The 23,801-nt window shown below is 40.4% G+C and overlaps 1 protein-coding gene across 1 annotated transcript; it reads right to left on the bottom strand.

Moving 5' to 3' along the window:
• Positions 1-384: 384 nt before the first annotated feature.
• On the bottom strand, positions 385-20,994 carry LMNB1 (lamin B1). Its single transcript, XM_063454145.1, has 11 exons — positions 20,438-20,994; positions 7,926-8,082; positions 7,501-7,626; positions 6,233-6,403; positions 5,581-5,706; positions 5,154-5,374; positions 4,234-4,459; positions 3,815-3,919; positions 3,506-3,625; positions 2,267-2,377; positions 385-939 (listed from the first exon to the last, which is right to left on the bottom strand). The coding sequence occupies exons 1-11, from the start codon at positions 20,794-20,796 to the stop codon at positions 910-912; spliced, it is 1,752 nt and encodes a 583-aa protein (XP_063310215.1). The 5' UTR covers positions 20,797-20,994; the 3' UTR covers positions 385-909.
• Between the last annotated feature and the right edge of the window lie 2,807 nt (positions 20,995-23,801).

The raw sequence follows: 23,801 nt of genomic DNA, 5'->3' as shown, positions 1-23,801 counted from the left end.
CCCTGCAACCACACCCCTAACATAAAAGCAACGTGAGCTGCGGCTTACTAGCAACCCAACAAACAAGGACAGGCAGACACTAGGCGTAAATGGTGTTTTGTGCTGGCGAGTGGCCCACTGGATAATGCCATGCATAATTAAATCATTAAATTTTTCAGCGAGTTATGGATATTATGTGAGCACCCAACAGCGAGTCCACATGCTTCGTAGTGATGCTTAGGACCCAAGTTTTGAAAGAAAAAATAAAAAACAACTTTTAAACATACCTATTATAGTCAAGCAGAATTGACTTTATAAAAACACCAAAATAAACTTTGGCTACGAAACACAAGTGGGTCTTGTTATATGCAGCTCTGCAATTTCAGTGCACACATAAAAAAAAAATACATTAAAAACCAGCATTGTTTTATTTTTGTTCACGTAAACCTTTTAACATAGCTAACAACCCCACCCACCACACTAGTCTAAAAAAGTTGAATAAAAACAGCTGAATTATTTTTAAAACAGTACAAAACATATCCATATAACAAGAACTGAAATTGCTTCATTTTTAAAATTAAGTCAGTAGAAAAGTTGAATGCAGACATTCTCCAAATGAGGAGCCACACTAGTCATATATGACCAACAGGTGGCAAAAAAGAAATTCAGATTGGCTGTGCAGTCACATGATTTCACTACTGCATTAAAACCCCCGAATACAATCAGCGCACAAACCAGTTTTCACATTTTGCAAGTCACAGATCAATTACATTACAAAATGTCCGATGTTCTTTTTCCATTATAAAAAGAAAATAAGGCCATCAAAATTGGCATCTTTAAAAGTTAAAATAAAATTGTATGAGAATACAAAAATAGTTGACGCTTCCAGAAGGCTCAGATCTGTTTAGAGGGAATATTCCAGAATCCAGGTTACATGATAGCACAGCCTCGTTCCCCTTGCTGAAAAAAAAACAAAAAAAATATTTTATATATCTAATGAGCTTTTTTTTTTTAAACCTGTGTGACATGTCATGATTCCCTTTTATTCCAGAAGTTTGGTACTTAAGGGGTTAAAATAAATACAAATTATATATACACAGTATCTTAGTGTATCTGACAGTATGCATGGCCCCAACATCAGCCGCTACTGGGACACTAAAATGCTTTTTGGATGCCCCAATCTGTATTAACCAGAAGGAGGAACAAAAAAACTCTGTAAAGACCAGTTATTTGCCTTTGTTTTCCACAACTAACTACATTACAGATGATCTGATAACCAGACAAAATCATAAAAAAAAAAAAATGATTTTAGTATCCCTACCTACTGTCCATTGTTTGTGAAAGAGGGTATATACCATCAGATGCAAAACATTTGACATTTTAACTTTCAAACAAGGTTTTTCTGATGCAGTTTGTGAATTCACAAATTTTAAAAAGGGTTCATTAAGCACCAAAACCCCATTTTAATCTTTAATCTATAATCTAATTCCGGCCTGAATAAAGATTAATAAAAATGCCAATGCTTACATTTGTCTGAGTACATGCCTCTAATGGCCGTTAGGAAGACATCCACTAGACGCACTTGCTACTTAAAAGGGACACTCCAGGCACCCAGACGACTTCTGCCTATTGGAGTGGTCTGGGTGCCAACTTCCACTACCCTTAACCCTGCAACTGTAAATACTGCAGTTTTCATAAACTGCAATATTTACCTTGCAGGGTTAACTCTTCCTCTAGTGGCTGTCTACTAAACAGCCACTATAGGACACTTCCTGGTTCATAGCACAGATTCTGTGCTATAGCGCCGCTGGACGTCCTCACGCTAAAATCCCCATAGGAACGCATTGAAAGCATTTTTCAATGCTTTCCTATGGGGAGGTCTAATGCGTGCGCACGCGCATTAGGTCTCACCCGCCAGATGATGTCGGCGGGGGAGGAGTGTGGGCAGACCCTGGACCACCGCCGAGGGACATCGGCGCTGGACTCCGGTAAGTCACTGAAGGGGTTTAAACCCCTTCAGCAACCTGGGATAGGGGGTGGGAGGGAGACGGGAAACTGTTTTCATGGTACTGGAGTGTCCTTGTAAAAGGATAAATGTCATTTAAAAAAAAAAAAGGTTCTTATGCATTTAAAAACCAGCAGCAACATTTCCATAAATGCTCCAAGCTTTCTTAGGTATATGCCAAAAATTGCAAAATAACTGCATGCAAACCCAAAAATAAAATTAAAAAAAATGGATGTTACAATCCAAATCTACATTGGGATTGATCAAGATCAATCTACATACCTTCTTACGGCGGGGTTCTTGTGTCTCTTCAAAAATCTCCTCTTCTTCCACCTCCACTTCTTCCTCTTCTGGTATAGTGGTTGTATACACAGTTTTCCTTTGAGCTACTTCCTGCAAATACACAAGTAGATTAATCCTAACTAATACAACTTGTAGCCAACTCTGCCTTTGAAATGTAGTCTACCAAACTTTGATTGTGATAAATAGAACAGCTTTGGGTAAATTCTTTGAGCTATATTCTAGAGTAGTTGAAGCAAAATTTGAAACCCATCCAGAATTCGCAGTATAATCCCTTGGTAGGACAGGTGTGGGTTCAAAAGAAACTGTCTTTGTTTAAATGATTTGGTGTCTTAATATTTCAATTCACTAAACTCAAAGTGGTAGCAATTGTAATCTGAATGGCAAAAATTCCCTTGCAATTTCACTGCTCAATTCACTGTCATTTAGGAGTTAAATCACTTTGTTTCTGTTTATGCCGCCCTAGCCACACCTCCCCTGATTGTGACTGACAGCCTACATGAAAACAAAATGGTTTCATTTTCAAGAAGATGTAACTTAATTTTAAAGTTTGTATCTCCTGCTCTGTGAATTAAACTTTAATTAAACACCGGAATCTTCTGCAGAGTCTAGCAAGCTATTAACATAGCAGGGGATAAGAAACTCTTAATTAAACAGAACTTGCAATAAAGAAAGCCTAAATAGGGCTCTCTTTACAGGAAGTGTTTATGGAAGGCTGTGCAAGTCACATGCAGGGAGGTGTGACCAGGGTTCATAAACAAAGGGATTTAACTCCTAAATGGCAGAGGATTGAGCAGTGAGGCTGCAGGGGCATGTTCTATACACTAAAACTGCTTCATTAAGCTAAAGTTGATCAGGAGACTATAGTGTCTTTAAGTAGTATGCAGCTAGCAGAATCTGAGTATAGATATAGCTATAATTGTATTTATTTTTTTTATTTCCTCCTTCAGACGACAGTTGCAATTGTTAAAGGAGAGATTAAGGGCAGCTACCAGATATCACATTATAATGTACAATCCATTGAGAAACCCCTAAAACCACTAGCATAGGTTAACACAAAGCTATAGCAATAGAACTTGAGACTTTTCAACCTTCACATATTTAACCCCTTAAGGACACATGACATGTCTGACGTGTCATGATTCCCTTTTATTCCAGAAGTTTGGTCCTTAACGGGTTAATGAGTTTCTTTTTTGTGGTCAGTTTAACACAAAAACACACCTCTCCCTGAGAATTCTTCAGGATGACCTGGACATCTTCACCAGTTCCCCAGGAGCTTTGGTTCTTCCAGATGAGATCAGTTGGTGGACTTGCAGGAACTCCGGCATTTACAGCCCAGATCTAGTTTGAATAAAGATTGCATGTTTTACAAATTGAGATAGGGGAAATTAAAACAAAAAAAGCAAGAGAATCAGCTATAATTTTATAAAGACATTAACAAATAATAATTAATAATTAATTAATAATTTAACAAAAATGTTTTTTTTAACTATGGTAATTTTGGTGAGTGAAGCCAGCATATCTGCCTACCGTTACAGTCTGGCCTGCTTTGAGCACATATCTTGAGGTAAACTTGTAATTCACAGACGTCTCTCCAATAGTTCTGGTCAATTCCCAGCCACCCAAAGGTTGATCCTGTGTAGAATTGTGTTAAAAAATAAAATAAAGAAAAGCAGGAAGAGTTTACAAACTTTCAAACATTGGCCCAATAAACTAGTTCGTTTTAACTTACTATATGTGGCCTTAAAAAGGTGTACATCGGCTAAAGATAAATCGCTTGTTTTTATACTCGTGGTCTAACATTGGGATATGTAATACAGACTCCACCAAACCAAATTTTGGCACTTCCAGGGTTATTCACTAGTGAGGATTGACAGGAATTCAAAGTGAATTTCAAATTTAAGGTCAATATAGTCAAACTGGAAGCATAGCTGACCCAGCAGCCTTACCTGCTCTGAATTGTTCTTAAGTCGGATAAATTTTCCATCAACATCCAGCTCATCAATAGACACGTTACCAGTTGCAGATGCAGAATGAGCAATGCTCACACTGCTGCTTGCCTCAGATTCCTCAACATCAACCCTCTTCCTTTTACCTTTAGTGGTGCGAACACTGCGGCTTGAGGAAGCTCGAGACACGGTCACACGTGAAGATGGGCTTGGAGATAATTTCAATCTGGAAAAACATTGTGTGGTATTATTGCATACATGAAGTTTGATATTAGATAAAATATATTCAGTAAAACGTGTATAATATGAGGTACTCCAATAACTTAATATGCAGAACTCCCTGGGTCCAGGGCTAAAGACAATTTGCAAATACAACAGAAGTGTAGGCATCAAACCTAGTAGGAGAATGTTGGACTTTACGGACAGCACCCCTGTAGTGCCACCAGAGGACTTTCAGTGCTAGAAGACCGGCCATATGAAAAGGTCACTTTTGTGGTTTAAAGTAGGCCTCAAAGACATTTTAAAAATGTGGTACCAAAATATGGAATTAAGAACTGCAGTTCGCTGGCTTTTATTGTTGCTAGGAAGCCTTCAAATCATGGTAAATATGCAATGATACTTCACACAAACTTTAGAGCTCACACAGTGTACAAATTAGGGAAGTGAAACAATGGTCTTACATATATACATGTGTTTTACCAAGTGCAGCACTGGCTAAGAAATATACAAACATGTTAGCAGACAAGAATGTATTTTACAGAATATATTCTTATAGGGTAATTTCTACAGGAAAGGACTTGAAGGCTGAAAGAAAAGGTTTGGAGGGCACCCAAGTCAATCATGGTTAATGTTCCTTCACCAACATGTAGGGCAGTCTCCAATAGAACAAGGTGTTACTACACATCAATTAAATTGCTTACCTTTCCTCTTCGCCTTCCAGCAGTTTTCTGTATGCAGTGATTTCCATGTCCAGGGCTAGTTTCACATCTAGAAGTTGTTCGTAATCACAAAGCTGCTGCTGCATTTGATCTCTAATTTCTGCCATCTCCCTCTCCCTTTCAGCCAGTAGTCGTCTGCTGTTGTCCTTCTCCTTCGCCAGCATTTCTTCTAGTTCTTGCAATTGTTCTTGCCATGCTCTTGACTAGTGTAAAAAAAATAAAATAAAAAAAAATGTAAAATGTATTTTATTTACAAGGGCGTGGAAGCAGGCTGGTAAGCTGGAAGCAGGCATTTTCACCTTTAGAAGTTCTGCAAAGCTGGACTATTGGAATGTTCATAATGTACCAACACAGCCTTTTCCACTTTTAAAAGCAGTATGTAGCGTTGCCTCATTGCTCACATAATTACCTCCTTTTGAAGCTCAGAAAGCTGAGACGTGAGGCTATCAATCCGCAGGCGGCTTTCCATAACCTCCTCCCGAGAGCTGTTTGCTGCAGAGCTGTTCATTTCAGAAGACAGCCTGGCGTTCTCCAGCTGAAAAGCAAATATACTTTCTCAAACACACCAAATCAGGAAGTGTACCAAATACGGACATTTCACAAGTCCACTAATTTCAAAACCACATACAGGAATTGGTAGATTTCCTAAGGAAATGCAGTCACTATACAGAAAATTAACACTTTTTTTTTTTAAATTAACAAGTGGAAGTGGGAAAAATAAAAAAACGCTTTTGTCAGGTAATCATGTCAATTTATATATGCACACAAACAGCTTGGTTTAAAACCAATTCAAAGTATTGTTACTCGTATGACAGTTTCACATACACTTGCGAAATACAACGCAGGGGAAAAGGAAAGAGGGGGACGAGAAAAAAAAAAACTAAAATAAAAATGCAGAAACTTTCATAGAACTAGCAAAGGCAGTCGCCGTTCCATAACCACTTCAGCTTAATGTAGTTATAGATCTTTCAGGCTACTAACACTACCCCACTGTTTGTAGATGCATATACACAGATATTAAGGATACTGCAAACAATTTTAACCATTATACATTTCCCTACCTTAGCTTGATAGGTGTTCTCAAGCTCTTCTTTGTAAATTTTAACTTGCTCCTCATGTTGAGTTCTCATTTCAACAAGTGCCTGGGCAAGCTTATGTTCATATTCCATTACCCGACCAGAATCCACCTCCACCAACCGAGTCTCATGCTTCCTTCGAGTTTCCTTAATTTCCTGTAAAAGAACCATACATACAATCAAATATAGAAAAAAAAAAAATCATAAGACGACTAAGAGGAACAGGGAATTATGGGAGCTGAGCCAATTTCTACATTACTACTAAATAATCTAGGAATTTAGAAGAAGAATAGGCCTGGGGAATGAAAAGAAAAACACAAAATACACAACTTGTCTCAGACGGTATCTGTGCATGATTTTGCTTGTGAACTGTTATTTGTAGCCAATATCACCGAAAATGCAAAAATTTACCAAAGTAAATGGAAGCTGACATACACTCTTTTGTAACTATTTTTCTCCACTTTCAATGAGACTATAGTAAGATGCTGTATTTCTGCATGTCCAGTCAGCCACTTCATTGCAGAGTGTTTATGTGAAACACACAGCTCTTAAAGATTATCTTTCTGGGTCCATAGAAATTGGGCTTCATCTAAAGAATTCAAATTTCATCTAAAACAAATGCTAGCACAGGCTTAAAGATTACACATTTTGCTACAAGGCAAGCCTAAAAGTAACTCACTGCAAAATTATAGGATCCATGTGTAAATTTCTACTTCCCATCGATTAAATTTCACTCGTCAATGGCTAGTGTCACATTTGAACCTTGTGCGTACATGCAAGCAAATGTAGAGATGAATACAGGGCTCAACATGGCGACCTGAGATTTGTCACCCCTCAGTATACAGTTTTAAGCAGAGTAGTAAGTAGCGGGTAATCTCCTCTGGGTGGTTCTTTTGCTCCCTGTCACTGTACTACTCCCCCTTCGAGAGTGCGAAATGGTCGCAGAGACAGTATAAGACATTTTAGTGCCAAATTGCTAACAGAGGGTAAGCAATGCTTCTAAAGCTCCAAGAGCATAGAAATATACAATCCCTATTATAAATGATATATTAACAGACTTGGGATGGTTTGTATTTTAAATATAAGACAGATTTACTTGAAGCAGAGAGCCATTAGAAAAATCAGTAAAGGCTGAAATTGTTCAGCAATTTTTTGGTTGTAAGAGAGGTCACTGCAGGATCAGAGCCTGGCATATGTAACTTTCTAATAGATATATTAGAGCATCAACGTTGAAACTTTTTAGGAGTAATTACCTCTTCAAACATATTTTTACGGAACTCAAGCTCTTCAGATAGAGACTGACAGCGATTTTCAAGATCGACTTTCAACAATGTTTCCTCTCCAACATGTTTCCTCGCCATTGCTAGAGCAGCTTCAAACTAGAGGGAAAGAGAAAAAATATAAAAGTACAAAATGGAGACTCTGCTTTAAATTGCAAAATTAACATTTAAATATACAGGCAACTTCTATAGCAAAGGACACGTAATATAATTTGCAGCAACAATGTTAATAACAAAACCACTGATAGCCGAGTCATCTTGTGATGTCATATAAAACCAAGATCATTTGAAAATAGAATGATTACAAGGTCTAGAGAAAGAAATAGGAAAACAATGTGTGGAGCTATGACAGACGTAAAAAGCACCAAACCCATCATTAAACTGAGGCAACTTCCTACCTTAGACAGCTCTGCTTTAAGATCTTCCAGTTCCATCGCCAGGGATTTGTTCTCGCCTTGTGCAGTGGCCAGGGCTGCATCTTTGGAGTTGAGGAGAGCTTCAATATCACGAAACCGGCTTTGTAGGGAAGTGAAATCAGATTCCTTCTTAGAGTAGCTGTTAAGGAGAATAAGTATTTGATTAAAAGGGTTTCAAATATAGTAGAATGCTTGAAGGCAAAAAGTCTGTTAAATTATTGTAGACAGGGGAGGACTGAATACTTTACAGGGCTCTGGGTGATAAGAAATCAGGAGCCTTTATGCTCAGCAAACATACAATCACCACTCACAAGTATATCCTTGGGTTATAGGATATACTTTCTAAAAATATATTTCCCAAGTGGTTCGGTAGGAACTTCAACTTGTCTGCAGCCCCAGTAGGCTTCTCCTTCCAGCCAGTGCTGTGAAAAGCAGGAGAATGCTGGCGTGGTAACCTGAAGGAGGTGAAGACCAATTTAAAAAAATAAATAAATAAAATAAAAAAAAATAAAAAAGTCTTGTCATGCCAAAAGCATGAGTTGGTGTTTGATGTGTGTCGAGATATGTTAAGAGTTGTTTTTTGTAAACCTTGCGATGACATTTATTGTGGTCTTTGATCTTGCACCAGGCCTAGACCATAAAACATCTAGATAGCCACCACCAGAGCTGGACACAAGGAATTGCATAGAGTGGGCAATAAGCAATAAACTGCCAGACCAACCCCCTCTGATTTTTCTTCTTTTGTCAGCACTTTCTAGGAGACCTATACCACCTAAGACTCCCACAAGAATTCTATATGGGGTAAATATATGTAAGAAATTTCTTGTGTTTTCTCCTATTTTATTTTATGCACTGTTTTGCAATGTGTTATCTGTATGCCATTTATTTCTGTATTTTGTACTCAGCACTGTGAATCTTTTTTGTCAGATTAAATGTTTACTTAATCAGCTTGTGTCTCTGTGCTCTATGAGCTTCACTCTCCAGAGGAAAGCTCAGGTAAACATGTTACGAAAAAGGGTTAATTATATGTGTTTGATCAGTAAAAGTGGAACTGTGATTCTATAATTCTCCTGTGTGTGAGGTAACCTAAGACGCCCGGGTTTAAAAGTCTTGGTGGTGGCAGTAAAGTGTGTACTAGGGTGTTAGTGTAGAAGGGATTGCAGGGGTTAATTGAGTGGTTGCTGGGACTAGCAACAGGTAACCAGGGGTCTGGCGTCATTAACCCCGTCACTTCCACACTATCCTCACTATCCCGGCTGGGCCTATAGCCCACACTCGTGACAAGTCTCCTCCCTCTATAATGCATCAAAGTGGGGTGGCCGGTGACGGAAATCTTTGATCTGATCCGCCTACCAGCAATGTAAGCCCACTCTGGGTCAAAGCTTGGCGAAGACCATGGGAGAGAGGCGAAGACCATGGGAGAGAGGCGAAGACCATGGGAGAGAGGCGAAGACCATGGGAGAGAGGCGAAGACCATGGGAGAGAGGCGAAGACCATGGGAGAGAGGCGAAGACCATGGGAGAGAGGCGAAGACCATGGGAGAGAGGCGAAGACCATGGGAGAGAGGCGAAGACCATGGGAGAGAGGCGAAGACCATGGGAGAGAGGCGAAGACCATGGGAGAGAGGCGAAGACCATGGGAGAGAGGCGAAGACCATGGGAGAGAGGCGAAGACCATGGGAGAGAGGCGAAGACCATGGGAGAGAGGCGAAGACCATGGGAGAGAGGCGAAGACCATGGGAGAGAGGCGAAGACCATGGGAGAGAGGCGAAGACAAATATTCTGAACAAACTGTCCCATAGTAAGAAACACTATGGGACAGTTTGTTCAGAATATTTTTTTTCTGGGTTTCTTCCTCTAAAAACTAGGTGCATCTTATGGAGCGAAAAATACGGTAAGTTGTTGTGATGTGAGGCAGTGTCAGATGCAGTCTTGCCTAAAGGCGTTAAACCAGTGGTGCCCAAAACTTTTAGGTTCAATATTTTTCCAAGGCGCCCAAGTCAAAACAAATTTCTGGGTTGTATACATGTACAGTGCTGCAGCATATACTGGGCCCCTGTTAAGCAGGAATGTTTCCAGTTCAGGGGCGGAACCAGAACCTAATCTCGGAAGGGGCACTGGTAGACTATTTAAAGAAGCAATCCAGGCACAACCACTACAGCACTCTGTAGTGGTTACAGGGCCAGGAGTGCAGGTGCCCTCCCAGGGTAAGTAGTCAAACAGTAAACGAACAGTTTGACAACTTACCTGCGATCTGCTGGGATTGGGGCAGTAGTTTGTGTGTGAAGGATGTAGTGTGTGTATGGGGGGGGGGAGCTTTTGAGAGTCTATGGGGGTAGGAGGACAGATTAAGAGCACTTTTTTTTTTATTACCTTTACCTGGGAGTAGGGATAGTACTAAACCCTGGTGGTCCGGTGGGGAAGCCCTGGTGGGTCTAGTGGTAAGAGTTCACGCTCACAAGATTCTGAGCTTTTCTACGATAACCACAGCAATGCTCCAAGTTTGCGATAGGTGAACCTGCAGGTTAGAGCTTCCAGGTGCTCTCTCTCCCCTGCAGCATTTCAGTGCTAGCAGGCTGGTGAAGATCTCTGATCTACCCTTTGGTCCTGTAGGGGAGAGCGAGGCACAGTACGCTGTAATCATAACACCTGGGAAACATTTTGCGGCAACCCTGTTTGGGAACCGCTGTGTTAAACCATTAGACCTAGCATCATCCTTGGTTGATCTGAGGCTTCAATCAGGAAGCCTCAGACTGGGATCCTAGCACTAGCTCCCCATTCAGCAAACAGAGTTCAGAAAAGAAAGTTGGGACAAGCATCATTAATCGAGAAATAAAACCATGCTCTTATCCTCTTCCTTTATTTGCATGCTTTCGTTATGCTGACTGCCAGGTACAAAGGATTGAGCTTGTAATTATGATTGACATGAGGCCAAGATGATGACAATACTAATAACCAAATTGCTGCCAACAGTGGCACAGAATGTAATTGGCTGTACAAGGTTAAAACAAATTTGGGTTGTACTGTGTTTTATTAAGTACATTCTGTACTTCTACCTTACATCATGCTTTCAAAACAAAAACAAATACCCACCCACGGCTGTAAGTACAATACATCTGCAGTATTTGTATATGATAAATCACTTCTAATTAGATGCAGGCCATAATATAAACTAGAATTTAACCAGATACCTGGAATACATTTTGCATATCAAAATCCTGTTCATTGTGAATCAAAAGAGACACTAGGTGGCACCCATGCACTTCCAACAGTTTAATTATTTTATCAATCTTACGTCTATCTTCTGTCCATACGCCCACCTCTGATGCTCGCCTTCAAGATTTCTTGAGGGCTGCACTGTTCCTGTGGAACTCTTACCTCCTCCGTTAGATGCTCACCCAGTCTCCACTCCTTCAAAAAAATCATTAAAAACCCACTTCTTCATAAAAGCGTATCAATTAAACTGTTAATAGCTCCTGACTGATTCCTCTTCTGCAACTGTCACTAGTCTAATACTATGGTTACCTTTTGTGTCATTTTACCCCACTCCCTCTAGCACGTAAGCTCATTGAGCAGGGCCCTCAACCCCTCTGTTCCTGTGTGTCCAACTTGTCTGGTTACAACTACATGTCTGTTTGTCCACCCATTGTAAAGCGCTGCGGAATTTGATGGCGCTATATAAATAACATAAATCAATGTCTTCAGTGCTCGTCTGTTTCAAAATGAATTTAAAATGTATAGCCAGAGTAGCCATAGTGGACGCATAGCTGACTTAGGGAATTCTTCCAGTTTGGCGATTTTAAATTCAATTTGGATTCTCACTTTAGCAAATAACCCTGTCTATAATAGATAGATAGATAGATAGATAGAGATAGAGATATTATATATATATATATATATATGTTTTTTTAGCAGAAGTGTACTTTTTAAATGTAAAACATATTCTGATGCCTTTGGATCTACAAGTTCCAATGGAGTCCAAACCATCTCCCAAAACAATCTACCAGACTAATTAGCCTCAAAAAAAAAAAAAGTGCGCACTTTTATTGGTATTTATATAGCGCCAACTTATTCCGCACCGCTTTACATTAAAGGGGGAATTTAACAAATAGGTATAGGGGTTCTCTGCTCAAACAAGCTTACATAAACGTCAACACAAAAATAAATGGTAAACTATAGTGGCAGGAAAACAAACTCCTATCCCTGTAACTATAGCTTCCCCCTCTGTCAAAAACCTTGTCACTTACCTGGGTCAAGCACAGATGTAGATCAGTGCTGGCTCTGGTCCTCCTTCGCCACCAGTCAGCAGGGAGGACCCAATATGCATGCGCGGCAATGGCTGCACTCATTTGGATTTCTCCATAGGAAAGCATTATTCAATGCTTCCCTATGGGGTTTTGGGTCTAGTGTCAGTTAGGTAACTAAAAGTTACCCAACTGCCTGAAAGACCCTCTAGTGGCTGTCTGATAGACATGTGGAGTTTACCCTAGCAGGTAATTATTGCAGTTTCTTAAAAACTGCAATAATTTACTGGTCATGGTTAAGGGACCAGGGATATTGCACCCAGACCACTTCAATGACCTGACATGGTCTGTGTGCCAATAGTGTCCCTTTTAGAACAAGAGCCAGGGTCCTTAAGAGTAGGGATTGACCGATTATCGGTTTTACCAATATAATCGGCCGATATTCTGTATTTTCGGCAATATCGGTATCGGCCAATATAGATTCCGATATTGCCGATAATACCTCCTAGGACCACCAGGCTTATTACAAGCCCAGCTGTCCTGGGGGGGGGGGGGGGGGGGGGAGAAGCTGCTGGCAAGGTAAGTCGGCGCTTGCTGCCATTTGGGGTATTATAACACTGTTAAAAAAAAAAACACAAAGGCCTACCATTTGTAAAAGTAGAAACTCCAGGGTATCTCATATGGTGCATATTGTGCCTTAACATGCCCCCATTTTTTCACCAATATCTGCCAAAGTATGTGGTAAAAAATTATTTTGGGCATTTTTTTTTTTTACATACGGATTACATTTTTGCTAGGCCTTTTGTATATTTCACATGTGCCACTAAGTTCAAACTTCCCAAATTATGCTCAGCTAAGTCTGAGTAAAATGACAGCCCCATTGTATGTCTTTGGCAATATTTTGTGAAGTTACAGTGCTGTAAAAGACACGTGACAAGTTTCAGTTTTTAAGTGTGAATTTTCATGGAGGGTTTTGATGTGTCCGTGTTCCACTTTGGAGCACTTGAGCAGGCTACATATCACAACTACACCATAAAGGCATACCATTTCTTAAAGAACACATCCCAGGGTATTTCAAAAGGCATATTTTGAACCTTAGCGTGGGATCATTTTTCCACTAGCTTGTACCAAGTGTAGTGGTAATAAGCGTTTTTTTCTGCCTTTTTGACACACAAAGTGAGTTTGCACAGTATATTTTGCAAACCTTATGTGTGCTACGACTGTAAAATACTTTGTATGTTGCTCAGCTGTGTTGGCTGAGTACAGCAATACCCCCGTATGTACCTTTGCCAGGTATATGTGAATGTTGAAGGGACACATTTGAGACGCAGCCAGTTTTCTTCTAACTTTGAAGTTTTACGCTGTATCCATGTTCCATTTTGGATGGTTGGTTATTGAAACTTCCCCCCCCAAACACATACTATTTATTAAATAATACACCCTGGGGTAATTCAAAAGGCATATTTTGAACCTTAGCGTGGGATAATTTTTTTCTCTAGTTTGTTCCAGGTGTAGTGGTAATGAGTTTTTAAAACTAGTTTTTAAACTTTTGTTTTGCTTATTTTTTAAAAACTTTCTAAACTTTTTTTTTTTTTTTTTTTTTTTTTTACAGATTTAACATTTTTCTAAGCTTTTTTTACCGTTAACTCCTACCTAGCAGTAAGCAGCACTAACCGTAAATTCCCCATAACTCCCACCCACCCCAGCTAGCAAAATATATAATTATAAAATATTTAAATGAATTAAATAAATTGAACCCCTGAGAGTTAATAAATAAAAGTTAATCGTCAGGGGTTAAAACAAATGAGATCACAGTATAATACTGTGATCTGTATTTTGATCACTGTAGGCAGTGATCGACTGGCAGGGAAGGGGTTAATTTTTATTTGGACTGGGTAAAGGGTTTATTTTTTTTAATTTTTTACTTAAACGTTATTAAAACTTTTTTTTTTAAAAAGTAATTTTTAACTTTTGAAAGCTTATTTTAAAACTTTTTTTTAACATTAACCCCTAGTTAGCCTAACTCAAAATCCCCAAATTCCCCACTAACTTCCACCCACCCCAGTTAGCTAAATATATAATTTTAAAATATTTAAGTTAATTAATAAAATAAATTTAACCCCTGAAGATTAAAAAAAAATAATAATTAACCCACAGGGGTTAAAAAATAAAATCAGATGACAGTAAAATGTAATCCCTGTAGTCAGTGATCAATTGGCAGGGAAGGGGTTAATTTTTTATTAAAATGGTAAAGGGGGTGGGATTTTAAATAAACTTTATTTATTAAATTTTTATTTTACACAGGGGGCAGGACAGCACTGATCCGTCTCCCTGCACTTCAGTGAACCCGGAAGTGCAGGGAGGCGGAAGGCAAGTATACTGAGCACATGTGCTCGCTCTGACATGCTGTCAGAGCAGGCACATGTGCTGGGACAGCCCGATCCGGTGCTCCCGGTCTGCCTCTAATACAGAGGCAGACCGGAGCACCATTAACCCCGCGATCTGGGGTTAATTTTACCGCGTGACAGACGAGGTCAGTCACCTGTCGTTAAGGGTATCCCCAGGATGACGGACCTTGTCCGTCACCCGTCCTGAAGGGGTTAAGGGATTAAAGGAAATAAGATATTAAGCAAGTAAACCATGAATAAAACCAAAAAATAAATTATCCACTCTGCTTCTTTAACGGAATAAGATGCCTCAGTGATATGGGACACACTAAACTTGTGGACAGACATATGCAAATAAATATTCAGTAATTCCCCAACCAGGAGAAGTGAAGCCCAAGAGCTGGCTGGGGGCAGCATGGGTGCTTTCTAAAGAATTCTGTGGGTACAGAAGCAGGATATGAAAACTTTAAAAATAAAGAAACCCACAGATTCGTTTTAGATTTCTCTTACCAAGTATACATAAACAACATTTTTATATATATATATATATATATATATATATATATATATATATATATATATATATATATATATATATATATATATATATATATATATATATATACACACATATATACACACACACACACACACACATATATATATATACACACACACACACGGAAAATAGTGATTTGCACAAAATGCGCAAAAAAAAAAAAAAAAACACCCTTGTGGCTATCAGAAGGGGAAAGATATATAAAATTATATAAATACCCCAAAATAGGAAGTGCGAAGACTCCTCAATGTCTTCAATATCAAACATAAAACAATAAAAAGCACGACCTAAAAGTACAAAGGGAGACCAATAGTGCAGACAGAAAAATTGAAATACATAAAAAGGGAACTAAAAAAACTCACAAACAGAAGTAAAAAGGCAGGGTATAGCCGGTCTTCTAGTGCTTCTTCTCTTTTATGTGAAGATAATAAAAAAATAGTAAAAAAATAATAGTAGTAAAAGGGCAATACCATATTGTTGCCACAAGCCCCTGACGAAGTCATTTAGACGAAATGCGTAGGGTGGCAAGCTTTATTTTATTATTCAAACTTTTTACCGTGGACCTTCTTATCTACTTTGTCTCCATATCCTGATGGTTTTATTTGTTCCTGGTGGGAGACATCGAGTTTGATTTGAATTAATGAGCCCTTTTACTACTATTATTTTTATTCATCTTCACATAAAAGAAGAGAAGAAGCACTAGAAGAAGACCGGCTATATACATATACACACACACTAAAATAAAAGCTAAACATTTGCATAGTAATATGATCAGCATCACCAAAAAAAAAAAAAAAGCCTAAATTACACTTCAAACACCTGCTCTGTCATCTCAAACGGTACGTCTCATTAGAATTTGGTTTCACCAAATGACAAGCACAGCAATGGCCTTCACAGATCAAATTCAACATGTGTAAAAATCATTCCAGCTCAATAACCAGAGCTCCCCCCCCCCCCCCCCCCCACAGCACCTCATCGGTCAATGATAGTACACAGTGCAGACAGTCACTCATTCATCACATATGGCTGCAGGTCACATGCAGAACAGGGAGGGCTTAATGCAGAACAAACCCAGCAGTATTAGCACACTACAAAAAACAACCCATCTGTTCATCCGGTATGAGTCTAAGCAGGATACAGACCACAGCACGCAAAGCCAGTTAGCAGGTGGATTTAATAGACAACTTAAACAAAATTAAAATCATACGTACTACCATAATCATTGTTTGCCACTAGATAAATACATTTTAGCTTCCACACAACTAGGGACATCATATTCTTTTATTATGTCTCATCTATATCAAAAGGGGTCCAAAGCAATAAAAGTCACAATGTAGTGTATGGGTATGCCTGGTCCACACCTTAGAGTACATATTGACATTTCGCAAGTTATCCGATACTTTTAATAAAGTCAGTTACCAACATGGTCTGCTTAATGCAGTTCATTTTTAGAAAAAAAAAAAAAAGGTTTATTTGCCTACTGTTACATATCCCTCTCTGCGCTCCAAGTCTCACTGTTGCCAACATTATTCAGGAAATATGCTATGTCTGCCGAAGTTTTCCTTTCATGTGACCAGCTATTACAGCATCCAAATGCAAAGAAAGACCATGCAGTTAACATCCCCATTTCCACAATAATTGTAGAATGAATGCCAGAGCTGCAGCGCTGCAATGTCACACACCTTTGTAGTAGTAAAGAGATATTCTGTTGAGGGACACACACATTAAGGATTGACCAATATTGATTTTTTTCAGAGCAGATACCGATAATCTGTGAACTTTCATGTTGATAGTCGATAACTTACAGATAGTTTGTATATTTACTGTTTTGAAAAAATAAACTCCTTCTACACAAATCTACTGTTAACTGAACAGGTTTGTTTTTCCTAATTTTTAAAATAATTTAAATGCACAAAATATACATGACAGTCAGAATTGTTCATGTTTTCAAGAATATATGTATGTAGTGGATACAGTGAGCATATTTGATTAGTGGATGCAGTGTGTGTAAATATCTGGGGTGGATAGGTGAGCTGGGGAATTGGGGTTGTAAGGGCACTGAGGTAGATATATGGGAGCATGGACTCCTAGCTTACCCTACCCTTACCAGTCCAGATTTAGCCCAGCCACACACAAAGCTCCGCCCCCATTGTTCTGTCAGCATTATAGACAATATCGGTATCGCTGAAAATTCTGAATATCGGTCAGACCGATAATCTGTCGATCCCTTATACACAGTAGGATTGTCTATGGTGTGAAAGGAGCTTTCTAGTTTGAATTGTATGCATTACCACAATTATCCCTTGAATTTCCCTCTGTTTGTTTTCCCCAAGTTAAAACAAACTTATGATTTTCACCCTAAGATTTTGGCCCTGACCACTCAGGCAATCTCTTGTCTGCAATTTGGAAAAGATGGCATATACACTAAACTTAAGCAAAAGTTTGTTTGATCTGGTTCATCTGAATCACATTCCTTTTAATCCACACCGGAACAAAGTAGTCAGGGATTTACCTGGTATTCACTGAATATATTCCCAAACAGATCGATATGATAGTGTGTGGATTTTGATTCATATGAACAGACACCTAATTTACACATTTTGCTTTAGTATGGCCACTAACTCAACAGAATTCAATGGATTACCGGTACTTGTCCTTGCATCTATTTATTTTATTCCCAAATAAGATACTCAAAATAAATAAACAAACACTCAAAAAATCCAAAAAGGGATTCAGACCTAAAGAATATCTCCATGCTGGTCAGGGAAGAACTTTTGTTATTCTGTGTATGAATGCCTAATTGTGAGAGTGGTGTGTTTGTATGAGTGTTTAAAATATTTGAGAGGAGCATGGCTAACTAAACAAACCCTGTCACTGAAATGCTTACACAAGTTAAGAGGAAAAAAAAACAAAAACAACAAATAGAGATATAGATATATCTCTATATCTCAATAAGAAAAACTTTTTTTTTTACCAAATCCTGGAGTGCCGATATAGATACACACAGCACTTTGATTTTTTTTGAATGCAGAGAAAAGGCAATATTTACATTACCCCTAGGGACACCTCCAAGTGGCCACTTGAGGGGCTTCCTGGCTCAGGGCAGCACAGTTCTGCGGGACTTGGTCGTTGAGTGTCTGAAACTAAAATGGGACACGCAACTTCCCGAACACCGGTCAAACTTTGCGAACACCTGCTTCCTTTCCCCAACCAGCCAGGAGAGCGCTGTTCGGTAATTTTGTTCCCACAAGCTAGGGGAACAAACGCTACTATGAGCCAGGGGGTACGTTTCGCGGATTTATTTGGTTTTAAGACTTTTTTAAATAGACCTCCATGAAACTCCGGAACCCCTCAACTGATGTTTGGGTACCTGTCTACTTTGCTGGGAGAATACACTTGGGAATCTGACATTCGTATGGAGAATCCTTCAAACAGCCGAACTGCGAGCTATAATCACTCAGGCTCTAGAAGTTTGGGAGGAAATAGGCGAACGGGCATCTGCTACACCAGCGTTTGTCACAGTCCCCAATGCTTTGCAATTCACGAGGCACACAAATGTTTTTTCCAGGCAAACTTTTAGCCATGGGCTCAAACTATAGGGAAGTTAATCAAAAATGCAGCTAGCCACTTTACCACATCTGTAATATGTATGAAAGTTCGCAGTGTTTACATAAGCCATTTTTAGAGTCTAGAGGAGCATGAACTGAATATAAAGACTGCATTTAAAAGTTTCTAACCTAGTCTTTATTAAAAATACCTGCATGATACCAAAAAATGCATGGTTTACTAGGGGGAGGGATAAAGTTGACCATCATGTAGGTGTAAAACAAAATAGCCACAAAACCTTTCCTTGTTACATAATGGCTAATTGGAGCCCAGTTATACACAGAGAAGAAAACTTGTTTTAGCTGTGCAAGTATCACATAACACACTGGCCCCAAACCAGAAGCAGCTGCCGCTGCAAGAGCTATGACCTGAGTACAAGTCAAACAGCTACAACTTACTGACATTGCAGTGATATCTGGTAACAATAAGACCAAGGTATTTAGAGTGTCCCTGCCACTTGCATAGTAATCTAGTAATAACCATAGTAATCGCTGAAGAAGAAAAAAAAAAATCATGTTCAGCATTCTAGATGCATTTATGCTGTTAACCCAAAAGAATGGGGCGGGACAGGGGGGAAGAAACTGAATTGTGCCACAAAAAGGAGTTGGTGGTTTAGGAATACACAGAGTATTATGGATAAGACTCCACATTAATGACCAAGGTCAACATAATAGGAGTCACATTGAATTCTACAAACTACTGAACACTATACTGGGCAGCATTGTTTAGCGCCAAATGTGATCTGCATTATTTTACAGGCAGGAAATAGGGCGGGTGTGTCAGTCTAAGAGGTCCATAGCAATGAATGAGAAGTAGAGAAAGTGAACATATCCAACGCTCAGATCACTGCATTGACAGGAGTGAACTAAATCCCCTGTCCTGGTGTAGGATGAAAAAAAAAAAGCAAACATATTACAACATAATAAAATGAGCACACGTGCACAAAGTTATATCTTGCATGCAAAATACTATTTAAAAACACAGCATTTCTCCATAGCCAGTGCACTGGCTCTGCCATAGATCGATCAGCAGACTGCTGACAATGTGTTAACAGGGAACCCCCTCCTGTTCATTGAATAGTGATGGGGGAGGGGTAATTACTACAGTCACAAGATTAACCTAGATCTCTAGATAAAGGGGGGGGGGCACAATCCAGCTACTGAAAGACAAAGACACCCATCCAGGAATGGGTAAATCCTTTTTAAGAGACGTTTTAAATATATTTCCCCGTCTGTGTAACAAAGTGATCACATTACACCGCTTCCATATATATGGAGCATACTGACACCCAGCTATATGAACCACCACTCATGTCATCCAGCCAGCGCTGTAGATGTGACAAAATGCTCTCATTGTCTGACTCCCAGACAGGCTCTCTGTATGAATGACCCCCCCTCCCCCCTTTGTATGAATGATCCCCTCCCCCAGCTCATGGAACCACCACTCTCATGATGCCCAGCCAGCGCTGTAGTGATACAGTCCCTGTGTTAGTGACACTCTGCCCTCATTGTGTGACCCCCTCCCCCCCCCCCGACCAGCTCTCTGTATGAATGAACTCCAGACAACAATGCTTTGTCCCCCCCGAATCACCACTCTCATGACGCCCAGCCAGCGCTGTAGTAGAGTTGCGGCTCCCGGTATGAAGGACCCCCGACACACAATGTATGCCTTTCCCCCCCTCTCTCCCCCCGATGCTCACTTGTTAAGGAGCAGTTCGTGGTCCGCCCTCAGCTTGCCCAGCTCGATCTGCAGCTTGGCTCTCTCCCGGGCCGTGTCGTCCAGGCTCCTGCGGGCGTCGGCCAGCTCGGTCTCGTACAGCTCCTTGATGCCGGTGACCTCGCGGCTGCGCCCCTCCTCGCGCTCGGTGACCTGCAGTTGCAGCACGCTGTTCTCGCTCTCCAGGCTGCGCACTTTGTCGATGTAGACGGCCAGGCGGTCGTTGAGCTCCTGCAGCTGCTCCTTCTCCTGAATGCGGGAGATCCGCGTGGGACTGAGCGGGGTGCCCACGGCGCTGCGCCGGGCGGACTGCCTGGGATTGCTGGGAGTGGAGGTGGCCATGGCTCAGTCCGTTCAGGGAGGCTGTGATCGCGGGTCCTAGCGGCCGGAAGCTGTGTATCGGCCTGACGGGCTGCAGGGATTCCCCCTATTATAGCGCACTATTTACAATAAATGGCAGCACGGTGTGCCCTGGATCCCGCTGCCCCCCCTCGATAGGCTCAGCGGCGAGTAAAGGGGCGGGGCCACAACATGGCGCCAGAATGTCACGTGACTGCCCGCAGCCAATAAGAACGCAAAACCCTCCCACCGGCCGCGTCTGAGACAAAATTCAAACTGTAGCTGTGAGAGCGGTGGGGGATGGGGGAGCGGCTCAGAGCAGCCTGTCTGTGGGCCGTCTCTCTTTGTAGCCCATTCTCTGACAGTTTATCAGTTAGTGCAGATGTGTATAAGCATGCTGCTCACAGGGCAGTAGGCAGCTAGAGAGGAAGGCAGAGGATATTGTTTATCACACTACATACTGGGTGTATGTGATGTCATTGTTGCAATAAAGCTTTTTTTTTTAAAAAAAAAAAACAAGTCCCCCCCTCCCCTGCTGTGACACTCGAACAGCTGCATGACACCAGGCTCCTATTTCTTGTACTGTCAGGTTTTATACCATGAAAGAGCCTGGAGCAGGAAAGAGTTATGTACAGGGGGGCAGGGTGACCTGAGTTTGTGACAGATTTGTGCAAATCCTATGGGTTCAGTGACAGCCCTATAAAGACCTGGGAAGGAAATAAAATGTGTAGCGCTATGCACTAAAGTAACTAGATTGTAAGCTCCTTTGAGCAGGGCCCTCTTCGCCACTCGTCTGTGTGTCAGTATTATTTTTGTCTGTAAGTTACTAGTTGATAAAGGGTTAATTTTAACACTGTGACTGCTTTAGTGTTTTGAAGTGGTCATGGTGCTTGGAGTCTGTATGCGCAGTGTATCAGTATGAAATGCTACACATAGTGAGATATTTTATATTGCTGACGCAGTTGTAATTCCACCTCCAGCAGCGTCATTATCCAGCTATCCCACCTGTCATTGAGCTCTACTACAGCTCATTGAGAAGCACAGGAACGTGACACATACACTCAATGAGAGTCCTTTGATTTGTCATTTTTCGGGCACAGACCTAAAGTTTGGACCCGGGAAAGAGGGGAGGCTTTACAGTGGAATGTTCCTTTAAGCATGTGAGGTAGGGCTAGTGCGCTGTATAGGTGGGAGAATATGACCGGCTCGGGGTATGTGGTTGGGAGGGTGGCTGAATGACAATATTACTTTGTGGAAGCAGATACGTGGTGTGTGAATTTGTCATGTTAATGGTTGTAAATGACAGGTAGGCCTGGGGATACGTGACAGGCAGGGTGGGTGCAAGTAATCTGGAAGTTAAGTGGGGCTATATTACAACGTGAATAGATGTAAGTGGTTGGTGGTGAGCTGGGGGTATATGAGTGGAAGTTTGTGTAAGTGACTGACTGGGAAGTGAGGTGGGGGTAACAAAGTGGTGTATGTGTCTATTGACTATAAGCTCGTTTGAGCAGGGTCCGCTTCAACCTATCGTTCCTGTAAGTTTTCTTGTAATTGTCCTATTTATAGTTTAATCCCCCCCCCCCCCTCATAATATTGTAAACCGCTATGAAATCTGTTGGCGCTATATAAATGGCAATAATAATAAATGACTGGTAAGTGAGGTGAGGGTGACTGGATGTGTTTATGGCTAGTGGTGAGCTGAATGTATATGAATGAAGGTTCAAATAAGTGACTGACTGGGAAGTGAGGTGGGGTGACAAGGTATATGTATGTGTCTAAGTGACTGGGAAGTCAGGTTGGGGTGGCAGGGTGTATGGGTTATAATGGCAGGAAGATAGCTAAGAATTTGCTGACAGCCTGGGAGTGCAGTAAGTAAGGTAAGGAGAAGATTATGAAAGGGACACTAAACAGCAAAAACAATTCATCTCCCCTTTTGTCTAAATAATGGAAATTTGAAAGTCTTCCAATTCTTCTCGTATAGAAACATTGCATTCAATGCGGAGATTAGCTGTGCGAAGTATTGGATTGAACAAAAGACATCAGAATTGATTAATTCACCAGAGAAGGAATGACTTCAGAGAGGAGGCTGACCCATCATTGGCTTACAGGAGGTAAGTTAACACCTTTTTAAAATCTACATTTCTACTTCAACAAAGAATCTCAGGGCTATTTACTAAAATGAGAATTTCAAGTGAATTTCAAATTTAAGGCCAGAGTACCTGAGCTGAAAGTAATATGTACAGGGTTATTCACTAGAGTGTGAATTCAAAGCAAATTCTAATGAGTTTTAAATTTAAGACCAGAGTAGCTGAAATGAAAGTATAGCTCACTTAGAAAGAATTTCCAGTTCCACCATTTGAACTCAATATTGAATTTACCTTACATTTTCACTCAGTGAATAACTCTGAAAAAGCATAAGGTTTGGTGTTTGGGAGAGCTGGATATTTGTATGTATAATATCTGATCTTATGGTCTTTTTTTATTTTTTTTTATACACACAGTTAAACCATTACTAATGGACTAAATAAGGCTGGTTATGGTTTGTGCAACATTGCATGCTACACTGTTACTGTATACTCTAATGTATAGGTAGTGTAGGAATAGGTATAGGTAGTGTAGGAATGCCTTTACAGCAGAAAAAGCAGAGTCAGGAGTACAGGAACAAAGCATGAAACAGAGAAACAGACAGGATTACGGATATCAGAATAGTCAGGACAAGCCAAAGTCAAAACCAGTTACACAAAATAGTAATAACAATGCACTCTCCAGCACTAAATCCACCATAATGTGTCGCAAGAAGGGTGAAGGAAATTTAAAAAGGTGCAGGGAACTACTTCCCAATTGCTGGTTTAACTTTCCCACGCCAGAAATTGCATTAAAAGTGACACTGGAATAATACCATCGAAGCCAGTATTTTAGGATGATGCTGATTGCCAGTGTCACTAAAGGTATTACAGTGTCAGCATTCAGCGTCAATACTGATGCAGGAATGACACAGTGACGTCAGT

The sequence above is a fragment of the Pelobates fuscus genome, chromosome 5 (assembly GCF_036172605.1).
Source record: "Pelobates fuscus isolate aPelFus1 chromosome 5, aPelFus1.pri, whole genome shotgun sequence".
Taxonomy (NCBI): Eukaryota; Metazoa; Chordata; class Amphibia; order Anura; family Pelobatidae; genus Pelobates; species Pelobates fuscus.
The sequence above is the reverse complement of the archived record's forward strand: the minus strand, read 5'-3'. Positions and strand labels throughout refer to the sequence as shown.